General features: G+C 43.1%; 2 protein-coding genes across 2 annotated transcripts; both read right to left on the bottom strand.

The window, feature by feature from the left end:
- Positions 1-6260: 6260 nt before the first annotated feature.
- On the bottom strand, positions 6261-7328 carry FUT4 (fucosyltransferase 4; the record flags this gene model as incomplete). The annotated part of the gene is made up of 1 exon (XM_084306124.1): positions 6261-7328. The coding sequence occupies one exon, from the start codon at positions 7326-7328 to the stop codon at positions 6261-6263; it is 1068 nt and encodes a 355-aa protein (XP_084162250.1).
- A 6854-nt stretch (positions 7329-14182) lies between these two features.
- On the bottom strand, positions 14183-20910 carry LOC311222041 (uncharacterized protein C11orf97 homolog; the record flags this gene model as incomplete). The annotated part of the gene is made up of 4 exons (XM_084306123.1): positions 14183-14211; positions 16156-16281; positions 20066-20170; positions 20820-20910. The coding sequence occupies 4 exons, from the start codon at positions 20908-20910 to the stop codon at positions 14183-14185; spliced, it is 351 nt and encodes a 116-aa protein (XP_084162249.1).
- Positions 20911-21148: the final 238 nt, after the last annotated feature.

Here is a 21148-nt window from a genome sequence, read left to right as displayed (position 1 = left end):
ATGAAATCTTGTTTCCAGTGAGAGCACTGTCCAAACTCTTACTGACATGTAATGGAGTCATAAGCATCTGGCCTTCAGACAAACAGTCATAATTTTAGTTGGATTGCTGCCTACCGTGGCATTTTGAAAGGTTTTTATTCCACGGGGTGGTTGTGGTCCAGCAGAAGAGACCTCAGGCTGTGGGAGTGATGAGGACAGGAGAAGGGATGTGTTTTCTCTCCTCTCCTACAGTGGTCCCAGATAGCTAGCAGTTCTCCAGGTGCAAAAAAGGTCTGAAACTACAACCTTGTGCCTCCCCTTGTCTCCAGCCACCTTCTGTCAAGAAGTTTAAGATGGCTGTGAGTTGGGAAGTGTGATCAGGAAGCTCTCTCTTTCTCTTAATTTCCCTAATGCACACTCGAGCTCTCTCTTGAGCTTGCACTAAAAGCATCGGCCAGAACAAGGATGGGAACGGGACGGAAGGCTGCAGCAGAAGAGGCAGAGGAGGTGGTGGCAGCTTTGGCTCTTCTTGTCATGCAGGGGCAGAGGTAGGAACGAGCAGATAAAGCCCAGGCTGCAAGCTGCAGGTCACAGCTTTGCACACCTGGAGTATTCTCTGGGAATCAAATACAAGAGCAAATTTCCTTTTCCAGCTACATCAGTGAAATGTATTTTTTTACTTCTTATTATTTAAAGTACTTTTGAAGAATGGGAGAACACACTTAATATCTGTGCTTAGGAATAGACTCAACATAATGGCAGCAATTTTCAGATTTCCAGTGAGAAGCCACTGTGAATGACAAGGAAGAGTAACTCAGCACCACCCAGGCTCTTGTCTTATCCAAAAATTTGGTGCAGGAAATATTCCTCAGCACAGTAAATAGGCAGGGCAGTGAACAGTGAACCTGTGGCTTTTTTAATGAATGTGCCTGATGGTGCTCAATGAGAGCCTGAACCCAGCACAAATTCTGCTCTGCTTAACCCAACTCATTTTTTCACAGCGCAGTCATACTGAGTGAGGTCTTTGCGTTCTTGGTCCATCTCTGAGAAATAGAGGACTGGAAATCTTCAGGGCTACCTGGTAATACAATCTTCACAAATAAATTGCTAATGCTCAGTTTCTTCCCGGACTTAGTGTCCCGTCATCCAAAATGCCCAGAATGGTTTTTACTCTGGTGGCAAATCTGAGGACGTAAATGCTGAGCTGTCTTCCATAACACGTACAGCCAAGCCACAGGCTGATTAACTTCAAAAGATGGTGTAATAAACCAAGGGAAAATACAAGATGCTCCAGGTTTCAAATTTTGCACTGTCTTTTGATAGTAATTAAAAGAATATTATTAAAATCCTAATCATCACTAAAATAATGTCCAATTTGAACTCTCTTCACAGAATTTTAACCCATACATTTATATAATTCCAAGGACCTGAAATCCCTGAAAAACTTTGCTGACTTTATTGACTTCTTATGAGAAAACTGCCCACTCTGCAGGGCTCCTGGTTTCCAAATGCTTCCTGAGCACTCTGAGCACCTCTCTGCTGATTCCCCCCAGCTTCCAAAGCCTCCCGAGGGCCAGGTTTTCTCTTACTCAGCTCAGAGTCTTTGCAGCGAGGCCCTCAGGAACAGCAGCCACTGTAAGGCAAAACGTCCACGGAACTTAGCAGAGGCACAGATACGGTGGCCTCAGGTATCGCTTCCAAACTGGCCTCAGAAAAAAGCACGGGAGTATATGGAGCATAGCTGATAAACAGCCAGTTACAAGATATATTTGAATTATTCAAATAACTTTTTTTTTTTTTCCTGATTAGAAATAGGTGTTTGTACTTGGATCCTGGTTTATCTTTAATTAAATACCACTTAAACCCACGTTAAGTCACCATGTTCTCTTCAACAGATTGCAGATTGAGCCAGCTCTATGCTTCCTACAAAGGACCGTTCACGCTCTGAAAGCAAATACCATTTTATATGATTGCTGGATAAAGAGTGAGTTTAAAATTAATCAAGCATAACTCACATCTTACTTAAAAGTCAACAAACAAACTTGAGCAAATGGTACCCAATGTTTGGCAGATAAATATTTCCACCCGTTTCCACCACCCAGAGTCCAATCACGGTTGGAAAACCAGCAAAAAAAAAAAAAAAAAAAAAAAAAAAAAAAAAAAAAACACATTTCCCATCTTGGGCACAGGTAAACAAGCAGTTGGTTTGCAAAAGTTAAATGTGGCGGTGACACAGCACAAACCACCTGAAGGGGAAAAAAGCGAGCGCTGCAGCACTCACCACATCCTGGGGAAGGGGGGTGAAGTTTCAAGAGAAATGGTGAAACTTACTCAAAACTCCCCACTACGTGGTACAGAAGATAAATAAAGAGAGAGGTCATCCACCACCTTTGCTGCAAAAAACGTTGAGAAATTTAGGGGAGAAAGGGTTGGGGCCCTTTGTTTTCTGTTTTGTGGTTGAAGACATCAGCGAACAAGTGTGAAAAAAGCTGTAGCTAAGAGTTGCACTACGTGCTGAACATCAACCCCAATCTCTGTTACACTTTGGCATTTAAGAAAAAAAAACTCTGAGGACTTTCAAATTCTCTGTAGGTGAAGAGAGAGTTTGTTGGATGGTTTTGGGTTGTTGTTTTAAATGACATTTTTTCCAGCAGACATCCAACTTCAATAAATGCTCCTTTTCATAGTGAAAATAACCCACTGCAGCCTCTCCTGCGAAAATATTTTTCCCCTGGCACAACCTGGTCTCATTCCTAACCTCAGACAGTCTGACTAATTTGAGAACAATGAGCCACTTCTCTTGATTAGAAGGTGGAAAACATGAAAAGAATTTTTTCTCTAAAAATTGGTTTTCTACAGCTGCCCTTCATAACGCATAAAGAAATACAAAAATAGGGTCATTTTGTGCTACTTCCTTTCTGTAATTTTATTGAGTGTTAATCTACATGATTAATACAAAGTTATTCCACTCTATGAAGAGACTTTACAGTAGAAATTTCCCTGAGACACGTTATGTAACTGACAGGATCACACACTTCTCTGTTCCACTTATAATCAGAGGGTGATGTCGATTCGTCTCCTTCTGAGAAACAGAGCAGAATCATCTTCCTTTCCCTCCCTCCTCCCCACCAGTTTAATACATGGAATAAAACAGTTTTTTTCAAAATGTATTCCAAAAGATTTGTCTGCTCAGAATAGAAGGTAATTTGCTTGATTTTCATAGACCCATCACATACACCACCTGCAATGTCTTGTGGAGTCTGGTACCTGATCTACAACCCAATTTGCTAAGACAAAATTCTTCTTTACCATCGAACTTGGGCTCAGTTCACTTGGGAATTACACAAGACAGCCCTCAGCTCATAGCAGTACTCTAGTTATTAGCTTATTTCTTATAAGCCCATGGAGTGGCTGAACTAAAAATCCAACTGGATCTGCAGAGATGCTGTATTGTTGATGGCAGCAGCTGTAGACCAGGTCTGAATTTCCTCTTGATAATGGGAAAAGTGTGTAATGCTTATGCAAGACCTGTGAAGCTAGAAGAGGCTTCTCTTCTCCCACAAGTACTCTGCAATAATTATTACAAGACCGCAGTTTTCATTATACAATTTTTTAAAATAATCATTTAAAATAATCACTTACAAACAGAGCACAGCTGTGATATCTTATTCAAAAATAACACTTTGATCATTGCATAGCTGTTTTCTGAATTTTACAAAACTCTAATTCCACCAAGATTCCCGTAAGAAAAGCCGAGAATAAAGTCCCGGTTGCAATCACTGGAAATTCCCATGCTCCTGTAGCCTCATCTCCTGCCTGTGGCATCACTAATAGTAACACAGAAAAATTGTGTGTCTGAAAACCTCCAGAACATGCTAAAAATTTGGAAGGACTGGAAAAATAATACACTTTTTGGCAGGCTGATAAAAAGTAGTGCAATCTTAATTACTAGTTTTCAGAGACTGCTCACCACTTTTAACATCAGGTTTTTGTACATACTTACATGAACTGAAATAAACTGTAAAAAGAAAGGATAAATCAGAGATGGAGTCTGTTATCCCAGCACTTAACTGTTAATGTTATACTTAGATTTCTACTTTAGAAATTATCAAAATCGGTTTTACGGGAGCATTAACCACTGGCAGAGAAGCAGATGACCATGCAATGAAGAGCATGCTTTTGCTTTAAAGAATCCCTTGGAACTGTTTAAATTAAAGAGCAGCAGTAAGTAGGGAGCATCCCTACTGCACTCTGCATTGCGCTGACCGTCTTCTCTGCTCTCCTGATAAAATCTCTGCAGCAAGTCTGGCATGAACGACAGCCATGGTCAGGAAGTACTTTTATCTATATTCCCTTCCACAAAAGCAGGAGAGAATAAAAACAGGAGCCACCAAGATCTGAAGGCGTAAATCTCTGCAAATTATTCACGAACTGTATCATTATTTCAGATTTTTTTTTCAATCATTTTTAGATCTGTGCTTATCTAATCATGGGAACATGTAATTTACCATAAATTACCGTAGGCCGTCAGCTGATTAGTCTAAGCACCTAACCTGACATCCCTTATTGCTTAACTCAAATGTAATCCTATTCTAACATAAATAAGACAAACAAATGCCAACAAACTGACCTCGCACTTATTTGCAACTAACTCGTCTTTCCCCACCTGTTCTGTGCCCATGATTTTACTCCAAGTGAAGCCTCTGGATAATTTCATGGCGTTAAATAAGAGCAGGATGAAACCCTCAATCATTTGGACAGCACTCTTGTGGGTTATCATTTTTTTTGCCACCAAATCTCACAGCTGCCAAGGGCAGGAAGGGCTGAGGTTCCTGTGAATCAGTAACTGCAACTGAAGACCCTCTCCGGCTTTCAGGATGCAAGATTAGAAGTAACCAAAAAGTAACCACACACTGACTGCTCCAAAGATCTTAGTCCAGCAGGGTGGCAGAGCCTGAAAGGGAATGCCGCCTGTAAATGTTCTGGGTAGGCAGTTCACAAGGAAGTTTTAGCCTAGAAAACTAGTTGTACATTAAAAAACGAGGAAGAAACCTTCAAAACCAAAGATAAGAAATCCTTCCTCTCCCTTTTCATATACTTCCCTCGTACAACCTGTATTTAACAACGGTTTACATTGTATTCTCTACAATAATTTCCTTTCTGGAAGGTAGTGATTTGGGACTTGGACTTTGGGATTTTTGTTGTAATTATTGTTTCACAAACAGCAAGCTGGCACTCTGAGTAGTCTGTCACCTGGCAGAATTTTTAAAAATGCATGCCATACGCCAAAGCATTTGCTATACAATAAGACATTTGAACAATATTAGAGAAATAAGTTAGCCTTTCTGTATACATATTCAATACAGTAATAAAAAACCCTGCTGTTCTGAGTCTTTCCCTGCTTTTTCCTATATGGCAGTAATTTTGCAGAGAAAAACATGCAGACTCCTGTAAACATTTTCAAATTCCTGAAAAAAAAAAGGGAGGGCAGAAACATTCCAACTTTATTTCTACATTCTGTCTTTTCCTGTACTTGAAGCTCTTCTCTGCCTTCATACAGGACAAATGTGCTCATGGTTTGGGAAGGGAGTGGAAGAAACACTTTATATCATCTGAGCTGTTCGTTCCACTCACACCCAGACCCCTCCATACACTTTTTCCAAAATGGAATTTTTATTTGGCTCAAGGAATTATTATTTGGCTGCTGCAATTCAACACATTGCTAAAAAGTGCTACTGTATCATCACATTCTTACGTTCAACACTTGCGGCTCAGCATTTGTCGGCAAATAACTTTGATTTTCTTAATAATCACTGTTAAAAGTATTTGCTTTTGTCTTTGGAATGCAGAAAGCCAGCACTGATCACGTATCCGCTATAAGCAGAAGAAAGTTTCACAGTCCAGGAAGCTGTCATAGCTGACAAAATTGGTTTCAGCTGTACAGCTGAGGAACTCGGCATGTTTTATTTACATTTAGCTGTGCACGACTGCGAAGGTTTCAGATCTGCATGGCTTCTGGAACTTTAAACTTTGCTCTTGAAGAATCCTCTTGTCGGATGGTTCTCTGTACTTTCATGATTTTGCCGTGTAGTAAAAATCTTCCTTTTGTCTTTTTTTTTTTTTTTTCCCCAACTTATTTACCTGTATCTGTACGTCTCTCTCAAGGATGACAAACTAACTTTGCTAGGGTGGTGATCTCTGCGAGATGCAGCCTTCCTCATGCCTTAGTGAAGGCTGCTGCTCGGAAAGACTGGCCAAGCGAGCCTCACCCACCACGATCATCAGCTTTCAAACCAGCTGGCCAGATTTTGTACCGTCTTGACTTGATTCCCAGCTGTTCTCACAGCCTCGCAAACCTTGCAGTAATGCTCGTCCCAGAAAGATGTGACGTGGACCTCATACTTGTTCCGCCAGGCGAAATACCTCCTGTAGCTAGGCTTGTTTTTATCGAGGAATTTCAGGTAGGTGGCCAGCAGCCTGGGGCTGGGGAAGTCATCGACATGGATGAAGGAGTCGGCGGGGATGAAGCGCTCGTAGTTGGCCCTGCGGGGGCCAAGGACGACGGGCACGGCGCTGGCGGCGAAGGCGTTCCTCCAGAGCTTCTCGGTGATGTAGTCGGTGTGCTGCGAGTTCTCGAAGGCCAGGTAGAACTTGTAGGCCGACACCGTCTTCACCACGCTGCCCTCCACCAGCGCCAGCCCCTGCGCCCCGTACACGTCGATGGCCAGGTGCTCCTTCAGCTGCTGGTAGTAGCGCACCCGGGCGTGCTCCTCGTTCCAGTTGCTGATCACCCACGCCACCAGCCTCGTCTTGCGGGGCAGCGCGAAGGGCCGGGGCTGGGGCAGCGCGTGGAGGTACCCGTAGGGCACGAAGACGTCCGAGTCCCTGCGGTAGGACATGGTCCAGTTGAAGACGCCGCCCAGACCCTGCAAGCCGGGCGAGTGCGAGGGCGACTCGAAGTTCATCCACACCCAGAGCTGGCGCTGGGGGCGAGGCGGGGGCCCTCGGGGCAGCCCCTGGGCTCCGTGCAGGGCCAGGTCGCGGTGGTGGAAGAGCACGGCCCTGGCCTCGCCCAGCCGCCCGCGGTCGGCGCTGAGGCGGCAGCCCGACACGTTGTAGCGCCGCCGGCAGTCCGTGAGGCGCCGGGGGCGGCCGAAGGGCTCCCACCACAGCAGCACGGTCACCTCGTCCCCCGCCCGGCCCGTCGTCGGGACCCGGCGGGGTTGAGGCTGCCGCAGGCAGGCGAACAAAGCGAGGGCGGCCCCCAGCAGCCCGGCCGCCAGCGCCCAGCGCCGCCGCCACAGCCGCCGCCATCTCCTGGGGCAGCTGCGGCGGGGGCACGGCTCCATCGCCCGCTGGGGAGCCGCGGGGCCGCCCAGCGCATGCTGCTGCTGCTGCTGGTAGTGCTGGCACTGCTGCTGCTGCTGCAGCTGCTGTTACTGCTGTTACTGCTGTTACTGCTGCTGCCTCCCCTCAGCGCCCAGCCCCTGCCCCGCCGCCGCCCCTCCCGGCCATGCCGGCCCGCTCCCGCCCACAGCAGCCGGCCCTGCCCCGTGAGGAGAGCGGGGCCCCCCCGAACCTCGCTGTTCCTATTTCTTCATCATTTTTTGGGGTTGGGGTCGGCAGAAAGGGCTCTCCCCCACGGCCCGGGCACGCTGGTTCCCGGGGAGTACTTGGGAAGAAGAAGGGGAGGGGGGGGTCTCTTTTTGAGCCGTCACGGTTCCGAGGGTGAGGTCGAGCAAAGTCGTGCATAAATCGGTTACTGAGCAAAAAGGGGGAAAAATAAAGGAAGAGACGGCAGCCACAGCAGGTTGACTTCCTGCCAAGTCATCAAACGGTTTCAAGCACCTCTAAAAGGTCTAGCAAGTTGGGAAAGTATATATATATATGTATGTATGTATGTATATATATATATATATGTATATATTACATATATATGTATGTATATATTGCATATATATGTATGTATGTATATATAATATATATTTATGTAGTAATATATATTATGTAGTCACTTTAATTCTTTTTTAGGACTACATACGTTTTCATTTAATATTTAAATCTCACTGCTATTTAAAAAAAACTCCATGGTGACGCTTTTCCCTGCTCTGCTTCACACACAAAAAAAGTGTGAAAAACTTGATCAGATAGGCCCAAGATGTTTTCCCCAGTCATTTGTTTCAGCGAACCACGATTTCGTTGATTCACACAGCTCAGAGCATCTTTGTACAGAGCTGGAGGCTCTGCATTTTTGTATATTTTTGTATATGCATTTTTGTACCCACAGCTATAGATTCAAGGACCTCTTGTATACATCCACCGAGGACAGCAAAGGTACGCAGGGCATAGAGTCTCGCCGACAATTTGGGTAGCAGCACAGTGTTTCCATAGCACATAGGTCACGACTCTGCGACTCGTCTCTGTGTTAGAAAAGAAAGCAATTCAAGCCCATTTATGCCCAAAAATACAGAATGGTTGCAGGTGAGATTGCTGTTAGGTTAGCAACTAGGTCGTGCATGTCCATAAACTTATTAATTGTACGTGAAAACACTTGCAGACTTCCATTGTCCATGATCTAAGCACTCAAACAAACAAAGGAAAAAAAAAACAACAGCTGTGGTTACAGTAAGCATTTTATTGTCTCTGCTGTAACACCCAGTGCTGGCTGGAAGGGATTTCTGGAGGTCACTACTCCACCCTCAGAGGATCCACCTCCTCAGGGTGGAGTAGTCCACCTCAGGTGTGGTCCACCTGCTCAGAGGAGGACCACTGCCAGCACCAGCTACGTTGTTTACATAGGTGCTGGCTTGACTAGCAGCAACAAGTTGAAAATACTCAAGAACAGAGACTCCACAACACCTTTGGCAGCCTGTCCTAGTGCTGCGCAACCCTCTCAGTAAAGAATTTTTTCCTGCTGTTCAACACTGAACCTCCCAACCTGTAATTTCTGGCTGTTAAGGCCCCTTGTTATATCCAAGGCCAGAACAGCTCCATCATCTTCATAACACCTTTAGGCAGCTAGTTGTTGGCTGCTATTAAATCATCCCTTTGCCTCCTTTCCACAAGACTAAACAAAGTCCACCTCCCTCAACCTCAGTTATGTGCTGTAGGACCCCTCATCATCTCGGTAGCCTTCCACTGGACCTTCTCCATATTCTCAACTTTGAACCTTGAACTGGGAGGCTGGAAAGTGGACACAATATACCAGGTGTCCCCTCACCAGTGCTGAGTGCAGGGGGACAAGGACTTTCCTCAACCCGATGCACATACACCAGATGTTGCCCAGCATATGGCTTGCTTTCCTTTCAAGGAGGGTTCACTGTTGGCTCACATTTTACTCGCTGTTCACCTGGTCCCTCACAGCGTGGTTGTTTATCAGCCAGTCAGTTCCCAGCCTGTACCAGTGCATGGGGCTTTTCTGTTGTACACACAGAACTTCGTACTTCTCCTTGCTGAATTCCCCAACATTTCTGCTGGCTCAGTCCAAGCTTCTCCAGTCCTCTCTGAAGTTGTTCAAACCAGCATGACAATCCCCTTTTCTAATTTGGTATTGTCTTCAATATAGTGTGCTAGCCAACAGCAGCAAAATAAAACAATAATGCAATAAACATAGGACCTGCCTTGACAAACAATGCTGATTTTAGTCACAAAATGGGGATCTGGGATTTTTTTTTTTACCACAGTTAAAAACTGTAAGCATGTAGAAATGCAATGCTAACAGATCCAAATCCTCTGAGTGCATGAGCTGTACTTGAAATCAGCTCATGAAAGCAGCCCAGAACCCATCCAATACAACGAACACTACCTAAAATGAGCACAATCCCTTGCCTGCATTAATGAAAGATTCAAAGTGGTCAACAACTCCACTGCAAATAATTTTGTTTCTTTAGCTGCTTCTGCAGATAATGTGAGAAATTTGGGACCCATAAAAATCAGTGGGAGAGCTCAACTGACTTTTGTGGAATTATGATTCGCCCAATAAATTTGATTGTATGAGCCGCAATGGCAGCTGTTTTCCTCCAAGAACATGAATTTGATCTATGGGTTTGGAGGAAGCTGAACCAGATCGTACTTGCCTAATCAAGTTTTCATTTCTGGTTTTGCAGATTTGTTGGTAAGCCGTTCCAGTTCCACAGCCCAGGCAAGTAGAGTCTATTGATCATGCCAGGCCCAGTCCTGCACGTAGTGAAGTCAGCAACAATGTTGTCTTTCATTCCAGTTTATGAAATGTTTCAGGACAACTCATCAGGGAAGTTCTTGTAAGACAAGCAGCAACAACTTTGAAAAAACAACAAAAAACAAGCAAAAGGAAACATGACTGTGTCCCTTACACCCTTTCTTTCGCAAATTGCACCTCAACCAGAGCTAGGAACGTGGGGACTAGAGCAGCACTTTTCTTTACAAAATTTCTTTTTCATAAAGAGAGGGTTTTTTTCAAGCAGCTTTTTTCACTCTGGCTTGGGAAATGCACCCACTGCCGCTGATGGGAAGTACAACGTGATGAAGACTGAGTAGCATTACCAGATGCCTGCAGATATCCCAGAGGGAACAGACCTGATCTTGCCTGCTTTTGGAGGTCAACCAGCCCAGGCTGTCGCTCTGTGGCCCAAAGACCACACAGACTTCTTGGTACTCTATACGCAAATGGGAGATCCATGGCTGAACCACTTGGTGGAAACAGCAGTAAGCTCCACTGTTGCTGATAGACAGGAATTTAAAAAAAAATGCCGTCTGTTAGTAATGAGTCTGTTGCAAAATAATAAAAAAACCATTTTGCTTATTTGAAGGCTAAATGTTTGCAGTTTCTAACAGCAGTTAATGTTTTTGCCTAGAGCTTCCCAGCTGGCTTCCTCTTGTACTCTGACTCACCGTTTTGTCACACATGAGCAGTATTTAGGCCTAGGAGACTCTTTGAAGTTACTTGTTGACTGTCTTGAAAACATGGTTTAAAAGGTGCCAAAGGATGCTTTATCTTCAGCCACAGCTATAAAGTCAGATGTTCTATCAACCAGGGAAACCCCATGCAGGTGGTTTTTTATCCTAAAAGAATGTCACCAGCTACAAGGAGAGGCAGAAACTACCTGGTACCAAAATGACACTTAAGAATGACTTTGAAATCTCTTATCATAAGCAGTCCCTGTAGTTTCGATGCAAGCTTCTGCCAGGTAAGACCCTAAATCCTGTGTGAAAAAGAGCGATACAAGTTCTGTTCTGTATAAATTGCATGCTGTATTTTAGTATAAAAATTAAATGCCTGTAGTTTGATTAACTAATGTTTCACGCTGGGGATTATGATCTTTCTGCTTGGAAGTTTAAAATTCTGAAATATGACTAGAGATAAAAAATCCAGTTGAAAGCTGATGCCTGCCTCGTTGGATGAGCAGCTTCCGAACAGACGAGCCCACATGACTGCACACGCAGCAAATGCGATGTTAAAATATTCTGCCTGGCTATACAGATCCATTTGTGACTGAGCAGCGCTGCGCTAAAACGATGTGAAGTTGACGTTTCCAGGACAAGGCACGGGCACGACCAGATGTGCTGTGCACACCCTGGAGGAAGGATCCCGTCTCTTCTACCTTCCAGTGCAGCACGCACCTTTGTCGTTCACCAGCATAGATCAGAACCAAAATCGGAGCAGAAAACTTTCCTGCCCAAACCAGATGATCCTCAGATAATTTGACATGTGTGTGTGTGTGTGTGCCAGCAGGCTGGAGTTCGGCTCTGTGGATATTTACTAGCAGTTATCATGGATTTTGATCTGTCTTGTTTTCTGAAGTACTGGGCTGCATCGTAAGCAGCACCCGTGGCAGGGGCAGTGACTCGTGGCCATCCGTACAGAGCAGGCAAACCGCTGCTCCCAGGGGACTGCTCTGATGCTCTCACTTTGCCCAGAGAGCATCCCACAGGCCTGAGTGCAAGGGTTTGTGGTACAGCTTTTCTTCACACATCTCTAAACCTCAGGCACTGAAGCAACGTTGCAGTCCAGGAGACAAGCCTTGCTCAAATTTGAAGTAATCTCCTAAAACTCTCAGTTTTGGGGCCCTCGACACCAGGAGCTTTAATATGTTGATCCCTCCTACTGTGCCTCATTACTTGATAGTGCAGACAAAGCCGCTGACAGATGTCAGTGCTTGAACTGACTCAAGATGTGGAAGCAATGCTAGCTGTTGTCTTTCAAAACAGCAGTGTTTAGTTTGAAAAAAGAAATAAAAAACAAGAGAAAAGTGTAGCTGAACAGCTAGAGAGTAAAAAATGACTGTGATAAAATATGAGTGCAGTTAAACTAGTGGAAATCCAGTTTTATTAAATATTATATTATAAATATTAACGTAATATTAATAGTATTGCTATGACATTATTATGTTGCTTAGTTTGGTTCAAATGAAAGATGAGAGGCATTAAAATAAATTATAATTATAATAGAAATAACAAAATATTCAGCAGAAGAGACCTAAAAGACATTTCTCCGTTGTACAAAGTTGCATGAAAAGGAAGCAAAGGCATCAACGAATTTCACAAATCTGTTTTTGTTGTAGCAAAACTGAGCTAGTGCAGAAATCTGTGATGAACCCAGAAAGCGTTTTCATTTGGCAAGTTTTAAAATAAGATCACAAAGAAAATAATGACTAAGAATGAGCAAAGAGGCGGAGGAGGCTTGAATTAAAATGAAGCAAGGAGCAGCAGGGAGATGCAGCAAAGTTAATCAAAGCCTCTATCTGATAACCCAGCGCTTCTGAAACATCATTGTGTGCTTCATGATCAAATTTGCATCTGAAAACTAAGAATAATGTTTTCAAAAGCTGCAAATCCTCTCGTGCCTCAGGTGCAATTTTCAGTGCCAATAGTTTTATTGTTTTATTATTTAGAAGTCAAATAGAAATGCTGAAAATTGTTACCTTTAAGCCAACTAAGTTTTTTTTTTTTTTTTTTTCTCCTTATCACTGATACCAAAATAAAACCAAGTTTTTAGTATTTGAAAAGACTTCCAGGCAATCAAAAAACAAACATCCCTTTTCATTCACAGATAACCATAAAAAAGCCAACAAACAGAAAGTCTAGTTTCATAAAGTTGTCACTGAGACTCTTTTTTCTTAACAATACTCAGATATTGATAATATCTGAGTAAGAATATAACATTTCTGAATAAGAAAATGTTATTTTCTTAACAATATTCAGATCCTTCATCAGAATCTCAGAGTCCCACAAACAAATCCCACCTCCACCTCTTAGGATCACATGAATGTCTTAAGAGTGACATGAATTATCAGTTTGAGCTGGCACTGGAAAGAAAGAACTTTTCAGCTCTGATCTTTAATTACCCATCAGTTAATTTTTTTCACTGTACAAAACAGTTTCCTCCTTCAAAAAGACAGCAGCACTCGATATCTTATTGCAGGATGGACGTCTGGAAAGATTTCTGACAATGAAAACTGTAGCGTGCAAAGTATTACTAATTTGGAAAAGAATGTGCTACAGTTAGTTTATAAATACGGCATAGACTGATCATTAATTTAGATTGCTAAATGTGAAGACATCATGCTCACCAGCCTCGTTTGACTGTGGGTCATCATCTCCCTCCCCGGTTATTTCTAATTATAGCTCTGCCCAGATTGGCCAGCCTCATGGCCATTGTTACTGTGGAGTTCTTGTATTATCACAGCACTTAAGAAACAATCACGGATCCTTTCAGGTTCTGTACAAACAGAGCTTTTGCCTCACTTGTTGAGATGGATCTCATCTCTTCCTAGCGGTTCTTAGACCTCAAAGAGCCTAAGCACTCCCAGCTGCTGGAAAGCAGCTTGTCCAGCAGGATGCCAACTCCACCAAGCTGCTTTCCAGCCTGTGAACCTCCAGCCTGTCGCAGTGCAGAGGATTATTCCTCCCCAAGTGCAGGATGGGGCATTTCTCTGGGTTGCAGTTCATGAAGTTCTTCTGTGCCCAGTTCTGCAGCCCATTGAGTTCCTTTGGAATAGCTGCACGCCCATCTGGTGTATCAAACACTCTTCTTCATTTTGTACTCTCCATAAGCTTGCTGAGGGTGAACTCCATCCCATCGCCCAGGTCCCTGATGAAGATGTTAAACAGAGTCAACCCCTGGGCTTCTCGGTTAGTTACTCTTCTCCAGCTGGACTTCATGCTCCTCATCCCAACCTTGGGAGCCTGGCTGTTCAGGCAGTTTTCAATCCACCTCCTTACCCGTTCATATAACCTGTAACTCCATCAGTTTGTCTGTGAGGATGTTGGAGTGGAGAGTGTCAAGAAGCTTTGTTAAAGTCAAAGAAAACAACACACCACCTGCTCTCCCCTTGCCCATCACACAAATCATCTCATTGCAGAAGGGTATTGGGGTTGTCAAGCACAATTTCCCCTTTGTAAATCCTTGCTGGCTACTCCCAGCCACCCTCTGTCCTTGGTATGTTTGGAAATGACTTCCAAAATTATTTGCTTCATCATCTCCCCAGGGAGTGAGGGAAAGCTAACCAGGCAGTAGGTGCCTGAACCTTCTTCCATCCCTTCCCGAAGAGTGGAGTGCCATTTCCTTCTGCCAGTCCTCTGGTACCTCCCCCACTCACCCATGACCTTTTGAAGCTCTCTTTTGTCCTGCTTTTGTACAGTACCTTGAGGGATCTAGGGCTGTTTCTGAAGTTCTGTGACAATACAATAAATATATACACAAATTCTGTAATAATACAATAAATACAAACTAAAGATCATTCGGTATTACCTCACAGTAATGACAGTTACAAGTGAGAGTTAAGTTAAGGTTATTTCAGGTTCCATGCTGCCTCTATCGTTCTTTAACACTACGACAACTCTTCCATACATAGAGACATCACAGGCTTATTTATGTTAACATTTTATTAAATCAAGCTAGAAATTGAATCACAAACTCTTGGCCTAGAACTGCTGGGTTTATGAATAGATCCAGCATAAGGAATGTTAAGGCATCTCTTCGACTATATATTACGATCTTCTGCTGGAATTTACAATCACTCTGCAATAGAGAAACCTATAAAAATGTCAAATTTCACAGCAGTACATTTTTGTCATCAGAAGCATTCTGTAATTTTTGGATTGTGACACCTTCACTAACTGAAATATGGATCAGTTTTGGCTACAACAGGTAAAAAAGTAGCGTGAAGCTATGAATAGAAATAACTATAAAGAGAAAATAATTCCCTATCCAACCAGGACTATCTTCAAAATCTTATAAATAAAGATCTACATTTCCATACATGGTCATTTTAATGTTTGACACATCAAAACAGACTTGGAAGACTAATTTGTGCTAGTAAATAATTTATGGACAAAAGGGGCTAATTTTTAAGGTGCCAGTATCTCCAGAGCTCAGATTAAGACAGTAAGAAAGAGGTGCTGGTATAAAACTCATGCAGCTAGCTGTATTTTTAAACCACTACCCCCTGAGAACATGACAAGTAGCTTCACCTAATGGCCAATATGCTGAGTTTGTATATTTTGCAACCTTATGGCACTAATAATATTCTTCTTATAAAGCTAATGAATTCTATTTCCTTGGGATTGGAAGCTCTCACTTCCCACTGCAAAGTTAACACATTCCAGCAAAAGAGAGAAGATGGGCACATGGAGAAGACAGCCGAAAGCAACCAGCTCGTAAGGAATAGGTCCATTCCACAAAAGCCACATTCCAGCGACTGCAAAGATAGAAATACGTGCCCCAGAGCACCAACTGCAAATGGCAATTTGCTATGCAAAAGCAGGCAAATGTGAAAATGCCTGAAATGGTTCCTAGATCAATCTCCTTTCAGGAGACGTGATGGAGGAGGGCTTTTCCAAGCATTAAGGCTGAATGTGAAGGGGAAGTAAGGTTCATTACCTACATCACCACCCATTCATAGGAAAGAAGTGATTATTCCCCACATTTGCAGAAGGTTTCAGAATATTAAATGAGGTGACTCAACACAGCAATCCTAAACAGGTTTCTTCTGCAAAGATTTCAAGTCTGCTGGCTGCTTAATAAAGATGCCCAGCTGTGTGATTACTCTAAGGCCCTATAGGTGAGTTGATGGAAAAATAACTTTGAACAAAATAGATCTGCAGTCCAGTGAGATATCTATGAATTACCAAATCATATTATCCTGCAACTTTAAAGTGAGGTGTTACAGCGAAAAGTTTTTTATTGTTGACTCTTACTTCTCATTGCCGCATGCCTTGAGTAGAACTGAGGCTGTAAGAGCAAACCATTTCTGTTCTGGGATGCTGGTTTCAGGCCTCCGATGGAGAAATTCTTTTTCAGACTCCAAATTCCTTCGAGAGCCACTGTTAATAATTTGTTAAAACAATCCTGTTACAACTTGTTCTAGATGAATGTAACATTTAGAAGACAGTCCCTTTGGTCAGTACGGTACAAATAGGGAGAACACTGTAATCATCCTCCATAATTAATGAAAACCAGATTGACATCTTCAGAGAGGAATTTGGATTGCTAAAGGTGTGTGTTGCTCATTAGTGCCTGTGGAACAGCTTAGGACTACTAGGCTAACTGAAGCAAGATGTAGCTGATCTATAATGTATAAGAAACAGCAGTAATACTGTAAGTGCAACCAGTCTGGTTTATTGGTTATACTGGAATACCAAACGGCCTCATAAAAACAATAGCAGGGAAAAAAAAAAAAAAAAAAAAAAAAAAAAGCTGGTTTATTTTGTAGAAAGGTTACAATTTACCAGTCATCTAATTTTTGTAAAACAGTAAGCTTATGAATCATCTGAACCGTGTAAATCAGTAGCCCTCCAACCTGACAGTTGGTTTTTAATCAAAGCCCTGGCCACTTGTGGAACATCTCTAATTCTCTAGATGCATACTAATGAAAAAGGAACTAGGCTCTTGCTGAGTAATTTGCACGCTGACACCTAATTGACCTTTTTATACATAGCATTATTACGGTAAGCATAGCTTGTCACAACTGTGCTCTACATACCATTATACACGGAACTTCTTATACACAGATTTTATACATTCCCCTGACAAATATTTTTTGGTGGTTCTGTTTTATCTGAAGTACTTTAAGCCTCTGTAACATGCATTTCATTGTGAGAATCTCCAGAAATCATGAGAGTATATTTTGTAGCATCCACTCATGCGATCAAATTGAAGCCTTCCTATTTTGATCCACTGGCAGATGAATGCAGTCCAAAATAGGTGTGTTAAGCTCTTAGTAACATCAGACATGAGCAGATCGAGCAAACCAAAGTTAACATCTGCAGCTCAGCTACTTGCCCAGATCCCCTTTACAGTCACTGGGCACAGAACAGGCACTTACAGAGCATCACTCATGCAGAGGTAGGTATCTAGGACAAGAATTATATTTTCAAAATGTCTTTTTTTTCTCCATTTACTATACACAGAGCTTACATATGTAGTTCATTTGCCTGTGTGCTGTAATTGCCTAAGGAGCCTAACCAGAGAAATGCAGTTGCAGGTTCAGATGGTCTTTAAACTTGACAAAATACCGGTTACATCACCTAACTTTTGTACATTTTCATCTGTGAATCCAATTGTTTGAAATTCACTTTGAGTAAATCTACACTTGGGTCTTAATCCCACAAAAGACAAGACAGATTTTTTTTTTCCAAAATTTTCCAGATTTGGAAATAAAGGCTACATTTATTATTATTTTTATATTTATTATTATATTTATATTTATATTTATTATTATTATTATATTTAATAAAGGCCCCTTGCCACATTTGTGGAGGGTGTAATGATTAAGAAAGAACAGCGGGCCTATTGCAACAAAACACAGCTTAGTATAACCAAGGAACAGGTTTACTCTGTAGAAAAGAATGTGGGGCTACAGAACAGGAATCATGTATTATGGAGCAAAAGATGAATTATGTATTATATATTCAAATGATGAAATACATATAATTCACATGTTATGGATTTAGGAGTAACAGTTGGCAAATAGTTCAACATCCCTGGCTTATGTTAGATCTAGATTTTAGTAGAGAAGTAAATTAAAATAAGTAGATGATTCTCTCCAGGATACCAGTGATACAAATACTGAAATAACGTGATCAGATTTGTAATTTACATTTTAAAGTGGGAGGCAAAACAATTGGTCAGAGTTCTTAAAGAGCTAAAAACAAGTTAAGTGCTAGACATAACACTCACATGGAGAGATGTTGAGACTCTAAACCGCTTAAGCTATCAAATACTGACTGCAAGCAACTTTCATTATAGTGTATACATAACTTCTCTCGAAGAAAATCCTGGATACTAAAAAAAGGACTATCAACAAAGGACCCAACAAAGGCAAGGAGCTGAACTGTACCAATCACAATTATTCATATAATCACAGAATGGTTTGGGTTGGAAGGGATCTTAAAGCCCATCTAATTCCAACCCCCTGCCATGGGCAGGGACACCTCCCACCAGCCCAGGTTGCCCAAAGCCCCATCCAGCCTGGCCTTGAGCACCTCCAGGGATGGGGCATCCACAGCTTCTCTGGGCAGCCTGGGACAGGGCCTCACCACCCTCTGAGGGACGAACTTCTTCCTTACATCTAATCTAAATCTCTCCTCTTTTAGTTTAAATCCATTAGTCCTTGCCCTATCACTACACCCCCAGACAAGAAGTCCTTCTACTAGGCCTCAGTCAACTTCCACCACACTGAAGCCTACAGTATCCCCAAAAACCAAGGTTTTGCAGTCCCCTTAATTCATGCGTATGTTTGTGGGTTTTTTTTTTTTTTGCTTCAAGAGGATACAGAATCACAGAATACCCTTTGCAGGCAGTTGCCAAGGGCTTTTTCAGCAGGACGGTTCTTAAAAGCCCTACCAAAACTTGAGGAGAGGCTGTGTCCTGACAGAAATATATTTGCAAGCATACAGCTAGAGAAATGTTTTCTTCAAAGAAGTGAAAATACACAATATATGTAAATCCTAACTCTGCTCAAAAGAGGTATAATTTGGCTTCATTTAACAGTCACCTTTTCTACTTGTGTAGCCTGCAGTGAAACGTAGCGCTATTAATTAGGCATGATTTTTTAACATGCCAGCCACTAGAACAAACTAATGAGGGAAGCTGCAAGAACCAGCTTTATTCAGCAGGCTCTGCAGAGAGGCACCTCCTGAGGTACAGCAGCTTGACCAGTACAGACAGTCAGACCTTGCAGTCAAACAGATCAGCTGTCCTATCCTTAAACATTGCAAATTTCTGAAAAATAAATTTCTACAATTAGATGAATAGTTCTATGGCTGCAAGAGAAAACCACCACAATGTAAGTTATATCCCACGTAGGTCACATGGCTTTATACTCATTTCTGCATCACAACTAGCAAATGAGCTCGGACTAGGGTTGTTTATATGGAAAATATTTAAAATTTATATTAAAGTGGAGAATCTAATTGATCTTTGTTAAATTGTTCCATCATTAGGCTCTTTTTGTTAAAAAATGCTAATTATTTTTATTCTGATTTTCTAATTTTTACCTCCAGTTCTCAGAATTAAGTTTCTTATCTAGACCAAACACCTTGTTCCCTCGTAGACTTCCATTTCCTCATTTGCCTACTATAGTCAAGTAGTTCCATACCCTTCAAACTGCCTGAACAGACTGATTTTCTAATTGCCTTCACTGTTTTCCTGTCCTTTATCTAACCTTATTCATTCTTACCTCAACTTCTTCTTTTCAACACCAACTTCAGAACTGGATGAAGTATTCTAATAACTACAGCACCTCTTTCAGAGAAGGATGTAATAAACCTCCCTAGCACTTGGTATTTGCTTCTGTTTTATTAAACTGATAGATCATATGGAATTACATGTTCTCAATAATTATGTTCCCAATAATTTCAGGCTAAAAAATAGTAAAGACTATATGCAATTCTTCTGTTTCTAAATGTTCCCCAGATCATTACATGAATGTTCTAGGCTGTTTGGCTGTTTTTTTTTGTTGTTGTTTTTGTTGTTGTTGTTTGGTTGGTTGGTTGTTTTTTTGGTGGGGTTGTTTGTTATAATCAGTAATTTTGCTGCAGTTCTCAAAACGTCTTCTGTTCCATTTGCCCTGACGAACACTTTTCATTTGCTCGTAAAGAGGATTACCTGCAGCTGGATGTTTAATGTGGTATTCTTCTTTCTGTAAATAAAGCTCTTCTTGAAGGATTTCTTTAACTCTCCTAGATGGCTCAACATACACAAATTTCTTCCCTGTTAGCAAAACACATTACAAAAGAACCAGTTATTTTACCCACGTCTCCCACCCCAATCTCTATGTTTTGCTGAATGTAATTTCATCCTGTCCCGTTCTACTTTATCTTTCACACACCTTATGACAAATTTACAGACGTGATAGGGTTCAGACATGCTGGGACCCACAAGGGATTCCTCACAGTGGGTACCTAAAGGGGAGCACTGCAGGATTCAGAGGGAGGTGAAATCCATGGCAGCAAGCCCAGGCAACTGCCAGGCACCTGGGAGAAGGGACTATGGGGTCCCTCCATGAGCAGCCCAAGCTGGAGCAGAGTGCTTCCAGGGGGAGATGAAGGAAACCCCCAAGATGTCCTTGCTGAAGGGGACGCCTCACAACATGTTACCCCTAAAAAAAGGCAGTGCCCAGTGGTGCAGCCCTGCACGGGGCCACCACGGAGGCGGCCTGGGGAGGGATGTGACGCTTTCCTTCCCCATCCTCACCCTCCAAAGCTTTATGGGGACCCACGACGGGGCAGGACCCCTGAGGAAGAAGCCGGAGCCCACCCCCGTGGTGCCCAGAGAGGGGACCCTGAGGCGGGGAAGGGGCAGGGAAGCGGCTGCCCGGGCGCGGTGCGCAGTGAGGCGAGCCGGGGGCCGCCGCGCTCACAGGGCTGCCCGCCTCTCGCCGCCTCGCCGCGGCCATCGCTGCCCGTCTCCTCGGCTTCCCCCGCCGGCTGCTGGCCGCTCGCCGCCCTCATGGCCACCGTGCCCGGCCGGCTGCGAGCCGCGCGGCTCCGTTGCCACAGGAGCGGGGACGGGCGGGGACGGGCGGGCTGCGCCCCGCCAGCGGCTGCCCGGCGCCATCTTGTGGCTGCCCTAGGGGCGATGTTCTGTACCGGGCTGTGCTGTCTCTTTCTTCCTTCTGTCAACGCCGGGGTGTTTTGCCCCTTCCACTTTGACCTAAAAAAAAGACCTTTGGCCTTTTACCTCTGGTTC

This window comes from Netta rufina, assembly GCF_964035555.1.
Source record: "Netta rufina genome assembly, chromosome: 1".
Classification (NCBI taxonomy): domain Eukaryota; kingdom Metazoa; phylum Chordata; class Aves; order Anseriformes; family Anatidae; genus Netta; species Netta rufina.
Note: the sequence above shows the minus strand (reverse complement) of the source record. Positions and strands in the feature narration are given on the sequence as shown.